Source organism: Oncorhynchus mykiss, chromosome 16 (genome assembly GCF_013265735.2).
Source record: "Oncorhynchus mykiss isolate Arlee chromosome 16, USDA_OmykA_1.1, whole genome shotgun sequence".
NCBI lineage: Eukaryota > Metazoa > Chordata > Actinopteri > Salmoniformes > Salmonidae > Oncorhynchus > Oncorhynchus mykiss.
In genome coordinates this window covers 69,093,998-69,111,479 of record NC_048580.1, presented here as the reverse complement: position 1 = coordinate 69,111,479, position 17,482 = coordinate 69,093,998, and the positions used below count along the sequence as shown (strand labels likewise).

At 44.8% G+C, this 17,482-nt stretch overlaps 1 protein-coding gene across 1 annotated transcript in view; it reads right to left on the bottom strand.

Moving 5' to 3' along the window:
• Positions 1–7,363: 7,363 nt before the first annotated feature.
• LOC110492635 (bcl-2-like protein 1) overlaps positions 7,364–17,482 on the bottom strand; it is a 43,762-nt gene continuing 33,643 nt past the window's right edge. Inside the window, exon 3 of the mRNA XM_036947656.1 lies at positions 7,364–7,992. Coding sequence (XP_036803551.1) covers positions 7,849–7,992 — 144 coding nt within the window. The 3' untranslated portion in view covers positions 7,364–7,848. The remainder of the gene's footprint in view (positions 7,993–17,482) is intronic.

The window sequence follows — 17,482 nt, the reverse complement described above, 5'->3', positions numbered from 1 at the left end:
ACAGAGCTGGTGTAAATGAGTCAGGTTTGTAGGCCTCCTTGCTCGCACACACCTTTTCAGTTCTGCCCACAAATGTTCTATAGGATTGAGGTCAGGGCTTTGTGATGGCCACTCCAATACCTTGACTTTGTTGTCCTTAAGCCATTTTGCCACAACTTTGGAAGTATGCTTGGGGTCAAATGTCCTTTTGGAAGACCCATTTGCGACCAAGCTTTAACTTCCTGACTGATGTCTTGAGATGTTGCTTCAATATATCCACATAATTTTCCTCCCTCATGATGCTATTTTTTGTTATGCACCAGTCCCTCCTGCAGCAAAGCACCCCCACAACATGATGCTGTCACCCCCGTGCATCATGGTTGGGATGGTGTTCTTTGTCATTGGTCATTATGGCCAAACAGTTGTATTTTGGTTTCATCAGACCAGAGGACATTTCTCCAAAAAGTACAATCTTTGTCCTCATGTGCAGTTGCAAACCATAGTCTGGCTTTTTAATGGCGGTTTTGGAGCAGTAGCTTCTTCCTTGCTGAGCGGCCTTTCATGTTATGTCGATATAGGACTCGTTTTACTGTGGATATAGATACTTTTGTACATGTTGCCTCCAGCAACTTCACAAGGTCCTTTGCTGTTGTTCTGGGATTGATTTGCACTTTTCGCACCAAAGTACGTTCATCTCTAGGAGACAGAATGTGTCTCCTTCCTGAGCGGTATGACGGCTGCATGGTCCCACGGTGTCTATACTTGCATACTATTGTTTGTACAGATGAACGTGGTAACTTCAGGCATTTGGAAATTACTCCCAAGGATGAACCAGACTCGTGGAGGTCTACATTTTTTTCTGAGGTCTTGGTTGATTTCTTTTGATTTTCCCATTATGTCAAGCAAAAAGGTACTGAGTTTGAAGGTAGGTCTTGAAATACATCCACAGGTATCCACAGGTATACACTCCAATTGACTCAAATGATGTCAATTAGCCTATCAGAAGCTTCTGAAGCATTTTATGGAATTTTCTAAGCTGTTTAAAGGCACAGTCAACTAAGTGTAAGTAAACTTCTGACCCATTGTAATTGTGATACAGTGAATTATAAGTGAAGTAATCTGTAAACAATTGTTGGGAAAAATTACTTGTGTCATGCACAAAGTAGATGTCCTAACCGACTTGCCAAAACTCTAGTTTTTTTAACAAGACATTTGTGGAGTGGTTGAAAAACGAGTTGTTATGACTCACACTTAAGTGTATGTAAACTTCCCACTTCAACTGTATCTGCACGTACACTATATACACAACATTATGTGGACACCCCTTTCAGCCACGTACATGTGTATAAAGTCGAGCACACAGCCATGCAATCTCCATAGAACACTGGCAGTAGAATGGCCTTACTGAAGAGCGGTGACCTTCAACGTGGCACTAGAACTGTTCGTCTGGAGCTTTCCATGGCCCGAGCAGCCGCACTCAAGCCTAAGTTCACCTTGCGCAATGCCAGGTGTCGGCTGGAGTGGTGTAAAGCTTGCCGCTATTGGACTATGTAACAGTGGAAACGTGTTCTCTGGAGTGATTAATCACATTTCACCATCTGGCAGTCCGACGCACAAATCTGGGTTTGGCGGATGCAAGGAGAACGCTACCTGCACCAATGCATAGTGCCAACTGTAAAGTATGGTGGAAGAGGAATAATGGTCTGGGGCTGGTTCTCATGGTTCCCTTAGTTCCAGTGAAGGGAAATCTTAACGCTACAATGACAACAACAAAAATAAAATCAACCTTTGTACCTTTTTGTGTGCTTTCCTTACTTGTAGTGATGATGCTCAGAGCCTCAGACCATACATGATCTTGAACTTGTTTGCCATCTATACTCTACTACAAGCATAATCAAATAATTTTCTACATAAAATACTGATATTCTTTGCAATGTTAGGACAAATTTTTAGGTAAGGGACAGCATCAAGCCTGTTACAGCAGCAATCAGCAATTGAAAAACTAACAAAGTCTCCTCCACATCCCTGTTTTGGTAAAAAGCTGAGGGATGGGGCTGGAGATATGTAACCACTCTCAAATTCATAGATGGGAGCAAAGACTGCCCATCCATGATGTCAAAATTATAGTTTTAACCATGAGGTTGTATATTGTTTGTTTACATTTTCTTTGTTTATAAACATTGGAGTAAAATAAGCTCATTTTGGGTTCCGGTGGGGCACGAAAGTTGAACTAAGCTCATGAGGCATTTATTTATAAGTTATATTCTTCAAGAATCAATGAGTGCATATTCACTTATAATTTAAATTTTTTTACAGTACCAGTCAAAAGTTTGGACATGCTGACTCGTTCAAGGTTTTTATTTTATTTGACTATTTTCTACATTGTAGAATAATAGTGAAGACGTCACAACTATGGAATCATATAGTAACCAAAAAACTTGTTAAACAAATCAAAGTGTATTTTAGATTCTTCGAAGTAGACACCAGTTGCCTTGATGACAGCTTTGCACACTCATTCTCTCATCCAGCTTCACCTGGAATGCTTTTCCAACAGTCTTGAAGGAATTCCCACATAGTACAATTAAAGAAAAACCTTGCAACGAGTAGGTGTGTCCAAACTTTTGACTGGTACTGTATGTAGCAACTACAGATTTTTCCCTTTAATTCAAGGATCTGAGCCGTTATTTCCATTTTCACCTAAAATTACATTCCCAAATCTAACTGCCTGTAGTTCAGGACCTGAAGCAAGGATATGCATATTATTGATACCATTTGAAAGGAAACACTTTGAAGTTTGTGGAAATGTGAAATGAATGTAGGAGAATATAACACTTTAGATCTGGTAGAAGATGATACAAAGAAAAAAACATGTGTTTTTTTTGTATCTTTGAAATGCAAGAGAAAGGCCATTCTATCACTTTGGAGTCTAGGCACAATTTGGATTTTGGCCACTAGATGGCGGTGTATGTGCAATGTTTTAGACTGATCAAATGAACCATTGCATCACTGCCCAAAATGTTGTCAACTGTCAGAGACATACACCGGTCCTGTAGAGGTTCAATTAATTTACAGAATAATATATTCATTTGGACGTTCTCTCCTTTAGGATCAAGTCTAGCGAACATTGTAAAGGGATAATGTGACGCTTCATTAGCAGTTACAGGATACATACCGTTTGACATCACACAGGACATTTTCAACCAACAACTTGGCGATACTTCCTCAATTCCCGACTTGGAAGACAACCAATGTCTTCTAAAACATCCATGTCTAGTTGGAGGGGGTTTGTTTGAATTTAGAAATTGCTCCGCTATTTAATGAAATAAATGTTTTGTTCCATGAGGTAATCCAACAATGTGTAAATCGCCATCTTGTCTATTTCAAATCTTCCGTCATTGATCAAGACACGTGTCATTCCACGTGGCACTTTGGGGTGGACACTCACCCGTCTCAATCAATAAGAGAAGATAAAACATTTAAAAAAATAGACAAGATGGCGGCGTACACATGGTTGGATTACTTCTAAATTCAAACGAACCCCCTGCAACTAGACACGGACGTTTAGCAGACATTGGTTGTCTTGAATCGAGTCTGGAATTGAAGAAGTTGGTTGAAAATTCTGTCCTACTTTAACATGTTCAACAACTAGATCAAAGTCGTGAACCTTTGAGTGTTCCTCAAATGATGTCTTCTGGCCTTTTTCCCTCATCCCTCCCAAAATGAACATGCTGACATCTCTCCATGTTCCACATTGGTCTTTTATTCAGTTACATGTAATCTAAGACATAGAACAGACCATGAGACACACTGTTGTTTTCCTCCTTTACGCGATCAATATTCTATTAGCAGTTAAAATGCAAAACATTAACAATGAAATACAAAGTACACATCAATGCAAATATGGAATTTAATTAAGGCAATTTAAAAGGGACATTACACCAAATATCATAAATAACATTTCAAAGTCAGCAAATTGTTTTTTTTAAATGTTAGTAACCATGATACTATTCTAATGATGGTTTAAATAACTAGTACATAGTGTCAATGCTGTTTCAATTCATTCTTATGCCTCCCGCAAAACATTTTGCATACAACACGAACGCACACACACACACACACACACACACACGGAGGGAACTTCATGTGACAAAGGTCACATTGCAGGAAAAGCCTGCAAGCAGCTTTTTGTTAGCCTGGTCAAGACAAACATGCTATGACAATTCTATAAGGAGTCGGCAAGAGAGCAGTAACAGACTGGCACCCTGGCTAGTGGATTACAGACTGGCATCCAGACTAGTGGATTAGACTGGCATCCAGGCTAGCGTTTTGTGGGGCACAACACTAGAAAAATATATTACTGTCTTGGAATGTGTGATGAAATGGTTCATGATCACTTGGCAGATATTCATCTATAGCAGGGCTCTCCCACCCGGTTCCTGGAGCAGCCAGGGCGTTTAAGTTTGGTGTCGAAATTGGACGTCTATCCACGTCCTAAAATGTTGGGACATGCCTTCAAAACCGGCCACTAGGGGCAACAGTGAACACTATTACCATCAAGTAGGCTTGGGTTTTGCCAGGGTGTTGTGGATGGCCGAAATCCCATGACTCTGGATCAGAAGGCTGTGTGTTCGATCCCAGTTGTGGACAATATCCCAAACCTTAACACTTACCTTAACCATTCAGAATGAATCCCTAAACTGAACCCTTAACTTCAACATTTGACATTTGGAGAAATGGAACGATACACTTTGAAATGTTATGTTTGGAGCAACGTGGCCAGCTATTTGCCTGGAGAGCAACCATCCTGCAGGTTCTCACTCCAACCCCAGCTGTAACTAACCTGATTCAGCTTATCAACCAGATAATTCAATTCAGGTGTGCTACATTAGGGTTGGAGTGAAAACCTACAGGACAGTAGCTCTCCTGGAACAGGGTTGGAGTGAAAACCTACAGGACAGTAGCTCTCCAGGAACAGGGTTGGAGTGCAAACCTACAGAACAGATCGTAGTAGCTCTCCAGGAACAGAGGCCTGATCTATAGTATATTCATAGTAAAGAGAAAACCTTGTCCCCAGAGAATCAAATAATATGGTGTTCTTGAGATATCAAACAGAAAATAATTAGGAGAGCATCAAGATCCTAAGCAGGGTGGACCTGAACAAACTGTTGCTAACTAAATACCCTGGAGGGCCCAGTACTGGAACTAAATACCCTGGAGGGCCCGGTACTGGTACTGTAACTAAATACACTGGAGGGCCCGGTACTGGAACTAAATACCCTGGAGGGCCCGGTACTGGTACTGAATACACTGGAGGGCCCGGTACTGTAACTAAATACACTGGAGGGCCCGGTACTGTAACTAAATACACTGGAGGGCCCGGTACTGTAACTAAATACCCTGGAGGGCCCGGTACTGGAACTGGAACTAAATACACTGGAGGGCCCGGTAGTAGCTAAATACCCTGGAGGGCCCGGTACTGTAACTAAATACCCTGGAGGTACTGGAACTGGAACTAAATACCCTGGAGGGCCCGGTACTGGAACTGGAACTAAATACCCTGGAGGGCCCGGTACTGTAACTAAATACCCTGGAGGGCCCGGTACTGGAACTGGAACTAAATACACTGGAGGGCCCGGTACTGTAACTAAATACCCTGGAGGGCCCGGTACTGGTACTGTAACTAAATACACTGGAGGGCCCGGTACTGGAACTAAATACACTGGAGGGCCCGGTACTGGAACTAAATACACTGGAGGGCCCGGTACTGTAACTAAATACACTGGAGGGCCCGGTACTGTAACTAAATACACTGGAGGGCCCGGTACTGTAACTAAATACCCTGGAGGGCCCGGTACTGTAACTAAATACCCTGGAGGGCCCGGTACTGGAACTGTAACTAAATACCCTGGAGGGCCCGGTACTGTAACTAAATACCCTGGAGGGCCCGGTACTGTAACTAAATACCCTGGAGGGCCCGGTACTGTAACTAAATACCCTGGAGGGCCCGGTACTGGAACTAAATACCCAGGAGGGCCCGGTACTGGAACTAAATACCCTGGAGGGCCCGGTACTGGAACTAAATACCCTGGAGGGCCCGGTACTGGAACTAAATACCCTGGAGGGCCCGGTACTGGAACTAAATACCCTGGAGGGCCAGTACTGTAACTAAATACCCTGGAGGGCCCGGTACTGTAACTAAATACCCTGGATGGGCCGGTACTGTAACTAAATACAGTACCGGGCCCTCCAGGGTATTTAGTTACAGTACCGGGCCCTCCAGGGTAACTAAATACCGTGGAGGGCCCAGTACTGGAACTAAATACCCTGGAGGGCCCGGTACTGTATGAGCTGCTTGGAGGGTGTTGGCAGTCGGATAAATGTTTCCTGATTAAACCCAAGTTATTAAATCTGCAGTTGAGAAAAGCAGGCAAAAAACATAAGATTTAAAAACAACAATATTAAGGAGGAAATGCATAGAAAACGTGGGGTAAATAAACTATAAACTAACAGGGCTTTGACATAAAATAAAGCATATCAACGTTGACACGTCTCTGAAGTTTAACACAGATCTGCTACACTGTTCAAGTAAAATGTGGAAAAACCACAGCAAGTGAGAGACCTCATTCCAGTTTTGAAACGCAGGACACCGCTGCAGAGTCTCAAAGGCTGGGTTTTCAACCGTCTACCTGTCACACAAGAGAAGCGCTACTTCCCTAGGGCTCCGTTCCCTGAAGCAGAGGGTCAGGATGTGGGTGGGGGGGGGGGGTTGCACCCGTCTCTCCTCACACCCTCCTTCTCATCCTCCTACTTCCTCCTGAATGAAGCTAACTTCCAGTGCACAGAGTGTAACACTATGAAAACGCCAGACTACAAGCACCCTCCTGACTTACTGACGCTGTGTTTAAATTAAAGACGTTTGGAAACCAAGGAATCGTTTTCCTCAGTCTCTGTCGACTAGGTTTGACAGATATGCTCTGAACAGCAGGTTGGGTGTTGAGTGACGCACGCCATCAGCTGCTGTGACAGGAAGGAGATCAGAAATGAATGTGCCAAGTGTGAAAACTAAGGCAGACAGAGGTGGCAGGTTGAAAGGGTCCGACCTGGAAGTCGGCCTGACAACATTTTCTCATGTCTTAGATCTATCTATATGAACGTCAGAAGTCTCAATGATCTGTAATCTCACTAAATAAGGTTTCTGCGTCATTCATCTTCAATCTCATTAGCTAAAATGATCACAAGGTTTTGTACGTTTTAAACACTGAACATTCTCTCCAACTGAGCCTCTATCCCCAGCTGCTAGATAAATACTCTGTCACTGGCTAGTGGTTTGTTGTGCACGTTGTGTGTTCTGTGTGCCAGGTATTTGACCACCATCACAACAGGAAATGATCACGTGGGTTTTAATGGTAAAAAAAACAAAAAAAAAACAATGAACACACACGACAAATTAAATTACCTCACTCATTTCGGGCCAATGCGCCTAATATGATGCGCTAGCTTGTTTCTGAATCACTTTTACATTTGTAAAATGTAATTTACTTACTTAACTAATTAATACAGCAATTGGAGAAAAGGTCAACAGGAAAGAGTAAACAAAAAGGGAAAAAGAGGAAGGTTTGGCCCAGGACAGTTCTAGATACCTCCCCCCATTGTCTTGTGTTTTAGGGTGTTGCAGGGAGGTCTTTGATGAGGGTAACATAAGTCTTTAAATCTCAACAGTTTGTCAGAGTCCTCAGTGTATGGTGGGATGGAAGGTTCAAACATAACCATGTATTAAAAGGAGAAATAAGAAAAGTTAAACTAATTCCTTCATTCCACCCCCCCCCCCCCCCCCCCAGTACAAGACGGCGTCTGTTGTGGCTGTCGTTCTCACAGGCGTTTCTGAGCGAAGAGTGACCCTACGACAACTCCTGTGAACAGGGTCATCCCCGCCAGAAGCCACTTCTTAAAGGTCTCCTGAGACTTCCTGCTCTCGGCTGCAGCGTCCATCCCAAAGATCTCTGCAAACCGGTCCTGGAGATAGAGAGAAGAGAGAAGGGAGTTGGTGAACAAAATGAGGTATAACCAAAACGACTCTATACCTTTATTATATAATGCACTCATTTTAAAATCAGAGCCAAATAAATGCCACCAGCACATCCACAACCAGAAAACCTCCCTATGTGGAACAGTAACCCCCAGGTGAATCCCTTTCACTGTTGACATTTTCCTCACCATCGGGGTCATCTTGAGCCCACCCCTTCCAGGAAATCATTCGAGAGAACGTCCCAGAACTATGACATAAAAGGTCTGCACTTCTGGCTACAGCCACAAGAGGGAACCAGCACACATTGGATGATACATCCGATTACATCTGGCACTGATGTTCCGGCTGGCTGAGGTTGTTTCCAGCGCAGTGAGGGAATAGTGGACTACACTGGCCAGTAGAACAAATAGTTCTCAAACAATATAATATGAAGACTGATGACTATATAAACCAAGTAGTTTACATTTCTGTTTGTGTAAACCTTCATGACGTAACATTCAGATGGTCAGACAGAGAGTCTTTGTCCCGTTGCTGAAAGTAAAGTAAGATAGAGACTCATTCCAGAGGAATTCCAAACATGCTGCTTTGATTACAGATGGGTGGTGTACACATCTCCCACAACCCCTCTCTTCCTTCCCCTCTAACAGGGTGATACCGTCACCACTCCTTCAAATGTTTTATTTTATTTTATTTCACCTTTATTTAACCAGGTAGGCTAGTTGACAACACCTTTATTTAACCAGGTAGGCTAGTTGACAACACCTTTATTTAACCAGGTAGGCTAGTTGACAACACCTTTATTTAACCAGGTAGGCTAGTTGACAACACCTTTATTTAACCAGGTAGGCTAGTTGACAACACCTTTATTTAACCAGGTAGGCTAGTTGACAACAAGTTCTCATTTGCAACTGCGACCTAGCCAAGATAAAGCATAGCAGTGTGAACAGACAACACAGAGTTACACATGGAGTAAACAATTAACAAGTCAGTAACACAGTAGAAAAAAAGGGGAGTCTATATACATTGTGTGCAAAAGGCATGAGGAGGTAGGCGAATAATTACAATTTTGCAGATTAACACTGGAGTGATAAATGATCAGATGGTCATGTACAGGTAGAGATATTGGTGTGCAAAAGAGCAGAAAAGTAAATAAATAAACAGTATGGGGATGAGGTAGGTAAATTGGGTGGGCTATTTACCGATAGACTATGTATAGCTGCAGCGATCGGTTAGCTGCTCAGATAGCAGATGTTTGAAGTTGGTGAGGGAGATAAAAGTCTCCAACTTCAGCGATTTTTGCAATTCGTTCCAGTCACAGGCAGCAGAGAACTGGAAGGAAAGGCGGCCGAATGAGGTGTTGGCTTTAGGGATGATCAGTGAGATACACCCGCTGGAGCGCGTGCTACGGGTGGGTGTTGCCATCGTGACCAGTGAATACAGAAGAATACAGAACAATGGAGCCGGAAGCAAAGAAACAACATTAAAACAGCCAACAACGTTGTGTTTCCCTTAACAGGATTTGTGACTGTGACGTCACAGCTGTGAAGGTGTCTGGTAAAAAGCTTCTGAGGAATCGAGAGATGTTTTTCAAAGGAAACGATTCCAAGAATAAGTGTGTGTGTGTGTGTGTGGGGGGGGGGGGGGGGGGGGGGGGGGGGGCATGGCAGGGTCAGATAACAGCACACTGGGCACAGACGTCAATTCAACGTCTATTCCTCAGACCTGAAGACCTCAGCTAGCTGGCACTGCCAGAGACAGACACTACTGTTGGCCTACAGATACACTGGCAGACAGACATAATACTGTAGACCAGGGAGAGGCCTGATTGGTGTCACAGTTTTGCCCCAGCCCCACACCTGACTCCAATAATCAACTAATTATGAACTTCAGTTTAGAACGCAATTATACTGAACCAAATATATAACGCAACATGTAAAGTGTCGGTCCCATGTTTCATGAGCTGAAATAAAAAAATCCAAGAATTGTTCAATTCAAAAAGCTGATTTCTCTCAAATGTTGTTTACATGACCCGTTCGTGAGCATTTCTCCTTTGCCAAGATAATCCACCCACCTGACAGGTGTGGCATATCAAGAGGCACGATCCATTACACAGGTGCACCTTGTGCCGGGGACAATAAGAGGCCACTAAGATGTGCAGTTTTGTCACACAACACAATGCCACAGCTGTCATGTTGAGGGAGCTTGTAATTGGCACGCTGACCGCAGGAATGTCCACCAGAGCTGTTGCCAGAGAATGTCATGTTAATTTCTCTACCATAAGCCGCCTCCAACTTCATTTTAGAGAAATTGTTGCATGTTGCATTTATATTTTTGTTCAGTATAGTTAAAAAATTAGCTGGCTTTGCTAAGGATGGGGATAGTGTGACATCACTTCGGCCTCCGAGGACTGGAGTCGCCCCTCCCTGGTCTACAGTATTATGTCTGTCTGGCAGTGTTTATCTGTAGGCCAACAGTAGTGTCCGTCTCTGGCAGTGCCAGCTAGCTCAGGTCTGACCCTCCCTGGTCTACAGTATTATGTCTGTCTGGCAGTGTTTATCTGTAGGCCAACAGTAGTGTCCGTCTCTGGCAGTGCCAGCTAGCTGAGGCCTGACCCTCCCTGGTCTACAGTATTATGTCTGTCTGGCAGTGTTTATCTGTAGGCCAACAGTAGTGTCCGTCTCTGGCAGTGCCAGCTAGCTGAGGCCTGACCCTCCCTGCAGAGTAGACCTACAGATAAACCTACTGCAATGAATACTGTATATTATACCCATAGTGTTCACAATCATCACTCAATGATTCTGGTGCACACTGTTCAAACAAACCCACCACAGCCAAACCAAACTACAGTAGGTGAAGTCCGTCATCTGTCTGCAGAGTCTAAGGAATGTCAACATGTAAGGCTAACTGTGCTGCAGGAGTCAGCAGCACTCTGAAGTTAGCCTAGTGATTAGAGCATTGGGCCGGTCACCGAATCCCTGAGCTGACAAGGTAAACATCTGTCATTCTGCCCCTGAGCAAGGCAGTTAACCCACTGCTCGCCGGGCACTGTAGACTATGGCAGAGATGGTGGGTTAATGAATCCATTCAGTTGTACAACTGATTAGTTATCTCCCTTTCACTGAGAGGTGAAGCCACAGAGTATCGTTCCCTGTGAGAACACCATGAAGGGGAATGACAGGAATGCTGTGGGTGTAGATAATAAAGATCTCGGTTTGCGATGACATGATGTGTGAAAGCATATCAGAATACAGAGTGAGTTGACAGGTGCAACCAAAAGCCTTAATAAAAATAGGATAAGAGTTCACTTCACTTCCCCTCTCCTGAATAGCCTCCCTGAAATAATATTCATAAAATACAAGAATACATTTGATTTTTAACACACTTGCTCATCTTTCTACCATATCATCTAGGTTCATCTTCAATGTCTCTGCCCAGGTCTGCGTCAGCTCTACACTGCTTCCTGTGGTCTGTAATCATGGCAGGCAGCAGCATAACACTCAACCCTGTAGTCATCAGTGCTTATTGATCTCCGGAGGTCTCATGTGTATTCTACTTGTCCAGGCATGACCATACCACACCCCCCGACACAGTCCACACACTGTAGAACCACACACCCCGACACAGTCCACACACTGCAGAACCACACCCCCCGCCACAGTCCACACACTGTAGAACCACACCCCCCGCCACAGTCCACACACTGTAGAACCACACCCCCCGCCACAGTCCACACACTGTAGAACCACACACCCCGACACAGTCCACACACTGCAGAACCACACCCCCCGCCACAGTCCACACACTGTAGAACCACACCTTTCTAGTAAATCCCACAGGTCTATCCTACATGTTAAATGACTGGTAGTAAATCCCACAGGTCTATCCTACATGTTAAATGACTGGTAGTAAATCCCACAGGTCTATCCTACATGTTAGATGACTGGTAGTAAATCCCACAGGTCTATCCTACATGTTAAATGACTGGTAGTAAATCCCACAGGTCTATCCTACATGTTAAATGACTGGTAGTAAATCCCACAGGTCTATCCTACATGTTAGATGACTGGTAGTTAATCCCACAGGTCTATCCTACATGTTAAATGACTGGTAGTAAATCCCACAGGTCTATCCTACATGTTAGATGACTGGTAGTTAATCCCACAGGTCTATCCTACATGTTAAATGACTGGTAGTAAATCCCACAGGTCTATCCTACATGTTAAATGACTGGTAGTAAATCCCACAGGTCTATCCTACATGTTAAATGACTGGTAGTTAATCCCACAGGTCTATCCTACATGTTAAATGACTGGTAGTAAATCCCACAGGTCTATCCTACATGTTAAATGACTGGTAGTAAATCCCACAGGTCTATCCTACATGTTAAATGACTGGTAGTTAATCCCACAGGTCTATCCTACATGTTAGATGACTGGTAGTAAATCCCACAGGTCTATCCTACATGTTAAATGACTGGTAGTAAATCCCACAGGTCTATCCTACATGTTAAATGACTGGTAGTAAATCCCACAGGTCTATCCTACATGTTAAATGACTGGTAGTTAATCCCACAGGTCTATCCTACATGTTAGATGACTGGTAGTTAATCCCACAGGTCTATCCTACATGTTAGATGACTGGTAGTAAATCCCACAGGTCTATCCTACATGTTAAATGACTGGTAGTAAATCCCACAGGTCTATCCTACATGTTAAATGACTGGTAGTAAATCCCACAGGTCTATCCTACATGTTAAATGACTGGTAGTAAATCCCACAGGTCTATCCTACATGTTAAATGACTGGTAGTACATCCCACAGGTCTATCCTACATGTTAAATGACTGGTAGTTAATCCCACAGGTCTATCCTACATGTTAAATGACTGGTAGTACATCCCACACGTCTATCCTACATGTTAAATGACTGGTAGTTAATCCCACATGTTAAATGACTGGTAGTTAATCCCACAGGTCTATCCTACATGTTAGATGACTGGTAGTTAATCCCACAGGTCTATCCTACATGTTAAATGACTGGTAGTAAATCCCACAGGTCTATCCTACATGTTAAATGACTGGTAGTTAATCCCACAGGTCTATCCTACATGTTAAATGACTGGTAGTAAATCCCACAGGTCTATCCTACATGTTAAATGACTGGTAGTTAATCCCACAGGTCTATCCTACATGTTAAATGACTGGTAGTTAATCCCACAGGTCTATCCTACATGTTAAATGACTGGTAGTAAATCCCACAGGTCTATCCTACATGTTAAATGACTGGTAGTTAATCCCACAGGTCTATCCTACATGTTAAATGACTGGTAGTAAATCCCACAGGTCTATCCTACATGTTAAATGACTGGTAGTTAATCCCACAGGTCTATCCTACATGTTAGATGACTGGTAGTTAATCCCACAGGTCTATCCTACATGTTAAATGACTGGTAGTTAATCCCACAGGTCTATCCTACATGTTAAATGACTGGTAGTTAATCCCACAGGTCTATCCTACATGTTAAATGACTGGTAGTACATCCCACAGGCACTTTGTAATGTTTGTCATTCTCCATGTCTGAGTGGTTCTGTCTCAGTCCCCTGTGAGCTACCTATCCCTAAACCACTTGTTCCCCAGAGATGTCAGGTGGTAAGCAGCAGCCATTCTAAGATGTTTTCCAGCCTCTGGGTTTTTCTTTGTGTTTAAAAACTAAATAATCGATAGCTGAAGAGAGGAGAGAGGAGAGATGGAGAACTCCGTGGGGCAAAGGGGGGAAAAAACAACATTTCATTATAAGGTTGCCAAGGTTACCAGAGAGCAGCTGATCTGTGTGTTTGTGCCTGATAGATTATACAGAGCTACGTGGCTGAGAGGAAAGGCCCACAACACCACCGGCCCCTGAGTTAGCTCTAACAGGTTACCCCACTGTGTTTCACCACCGTCATGACCTGTAACAACATCTCCTTGGTGAAACACTGACCACAAGATTACTCAGAATACTTCTCTTTTTTTAAATCAATGAAAAGGTGCTATTTTAGAGAATGTAAGCAATATTTAAGATAGTTTTGAGGTTTAGACTAAAGTATTCCTCTTCATAATTTAGAGCCCGTAGGTCCCCAGAGAGAGAATCTGAATTAACCAGAGCCTTTCAAATCACTCAGCATCAGCTGATCTGGGCAGGTCTATTTCAATAGAGGCCTCAGCTCAGTTTGGCAACCTGAAAGGCAAAAAATGCAGAGGGAACACAGTTACCAAACAGAGTTGAAACTATGGTAAAAGGGGAGTGTTCCATTCAAATGCAGAAAGGAATCCAGAATGTTCAGCTAGCCTAGTTCGGTGAATTACAGAATGCTGGCATAGCCCTGAGAACACAGGAGCCTCTGAATAAAACAAACAAAAAAGGCCAGATTCCGCTTTAAACCAGCCCAACGAAAGACAATAGAGGGTTGCTAAACCCTTTGGTCACACTGGACGGATTTCCTGTCAAATGCTGCATTCTTCAGTGATGACGCAGGACTTCTAGATTGTATCATCCAGTATTTGAGTAATACGTTGTCACCTCATGTCTCAGGCATGCCTCTCTGATGTTGAAGTCTGACCTTTGCTGAGTCATAATGAAAACGCTGGATGTGTTGTGCTCCTAGGGCAAAAGTGCAATTCCAAATCAGTACGTCTTGTTTGTTGAGTAAACTCAAATAAACAAAACTGTTGCGTTTAGATTACATTTCCGAGTGACCTCAAAGGACAGCTTTTAAATCTACACCGCTGGTCAAACATGTTGAATATTACTCACACTGACCACAGTCTGACCTCTTATCTGCCATCGTGATGCACACAGGCAGGGCAGAACTAGGCTAAAGTTGACAGCTAAGACAGTGCTCCCAGTCCCACCCTCAGAAAACAACTCCTCATGCCTGTCAGCAGATCATCCCACAGGGCGGCGCACAATTGGCCCAGCGTCATCCAGGTTTGGCAGGTGTAGGCCGTCATTGTAAATAAGAATTTGTTCTTAACGGACTTGCCAAGTTAAATAAAAGGTTCAATAAATAAATAAAAAATAAGGTCATATGACAACTGGCAGACAGTCATCCTCCAGAGGAGGCCGAGGGGAGCCCACGCAGGCCGAGGCTAGGGGAGCCCACGCAGGCCGAGGGGAGCCCACGCAGGCCGAGGGGAGCCCACGCAGGCCGAGGCTAGGGGAGCCCACGCAGGCCGAGGGGAGCCCACGCAGGCCGAGGCTAGGGGAGCCCACGCAGGCCGAGGGGAGCCCACGCAGGCCGAGGCTAGGGGAGCCCACGCAGGCCGAGGGGAGCCCACGCAGGCCGAGGCTAGGGGAGCCCACGCAGGCCGAGGCTAGGGGAGCCCACGCAGGCAGAGGCTAGGGGAGCCCACGCAGGCAGAGGCTAGGGGAGCCCACGCAGGCAGAGGCTAGGGGAGCCCACGCAGGCAGAGGCTAGGGGAGCCCACGCAGGCAGAGGCTAGGGGAGCCCACGCAGGCAGAGGCTAGGGGAGCCCACGCAGGCAGAGGCTAGGGGAGCCCACGCAGGCAGAGGCTAGGGGAGCCCACGCAGTCCGACCTAGTCGGCTCTGGGATTCAAACCAGCAACCTTTCGGTTACTGGCCCAACCGCTAGACAACCTGCTGCCCTTACCACTGTCATCAGACCCAACACTCTTAACCACTAGACTACCTGCTGCTCTTACCACTGTCATCAGACCCAACACTCTTAACCACGAGACTACCTGCTGCCCTTACCACTGTCATCAGACCCAACACTCTTAACCACTAGACTACCTGCTGCCCTTACCACTGTCATCAGACCCAACACTCTTAACCACTAGACTACCCGCTGCCCTTACCACTGTCATCAGACCCAACACTCTTAACCACGAGACTACCTGCTGTCCTTACCACTGTCATCAGACCCAACACTCTTAACCACGAGACTACCTGCTGTCCTTACCACTGTCATCAGACCCAACACTCTTAACCACTAGACTACCTGCTGTCCTTACCACTGTCATCAGACCCAACACTCTTAACCACTAGACTACCTGCTGCCCTTACCACTGTCATCAGACCCAACACTCTTAACCACTAGACTACCTGCTGCCCTTACCACTGTCATCAGACCCAACACTCTTAACCACTAGACTACCTGCTGCCCTTACCACTGTCATCAGACCCAACACTCTTAACCACTAGACTACCTGCTGCCCTTACCACTGTCATCAGACCCAACACTCTTAACCACTAGACTACCTGCTGTCCTTACCACTGTCATCAGACCCAACACTCTTAACCACTAGACTACCTGCTGTCCTTACCACTGTCATCAGACCCAACACTCTTAACCACTAGACTACCTGCTGTCCTTACCACTGTCATCAGACCCAACACTCTTAACCACTAGACTACCTGCTGTCCTTACCACTGTCATCAGACCCAACACTCTTAACCACGAGACTACCTGCTGCCCTTACCACTGTCATCAGACCCAACACTCTTAACCACTAGACTACCTGCTGTCCTTACCACTGTCATCAGACCCAACACTCTTAACCACTAGACTACCTGCCTCTGTAGCTAGGAGGTGGTCTGGTAAAAAGGACGATAGGGATCGAGGAACTCGATGGTGACCTCCCAGCTGGCTGTTATAGTAGGTTCTAGTCTACACATTAAGGATCCGCTGTGTCACCAGCAGCAACCCCACAAAGTTGAACCCTCGAAACACTCACCGACTCCAACCCCCTCACAAAGGGGCAAAGACCTACCATCTGTCTGAAAGAAAGAGGAGAATAGAAAATGATAGGAAGTGACAGAGGAAGAGATTCATGAGAGTGAGGGGTGTAATGGGATAGGAGACAAGGAGACTAGGAGAGTAGGAGAGGAAAGACAACATTAAAATATGGCTACAACATTTACTTATTTTTATTTAACTAGGCAAGTCAGTTAAGAACAAATTCATATTTACAATTATGGCCTACCCCGGCAAAACCCTAATGACGCTGGGCCAATTGTGCGCCGCCCTATGGGACTCCCAATCACGTCCAGTTGTGATCCAGCCTGGAATCAATCCAGGGTCTGTATTGATGCCTCTAGCATGGAGATGCAGTTCCTTAGAAACGCCGCGCCAATCGGGAGCCCCAAATATGGCTCTTATTACATTGCCGCCAATTCGAACAAGAACAACAATGATCATGATGATCACAAGTCGGCTTAATCATATTCATTACAGCGCTTTCCGATTCTGGAATATTTGCTGGGCACCGTAGCCCCTCACCCCATGTCAGTTTAATAGATCACAGCTACCACACTAATCTCATAGAGAGGTCTCATAATCTGATATCAGTTTCTATACATGCACACAGAGACCGGGAGAGAGAGAGAGAAACCAAGGGAGGGGTTAATGGGGAGAAAATGCAGGCCAATACAGCCAATCTAATTAAGACGGAGAAACTGCAAGTAAGATAACAGGC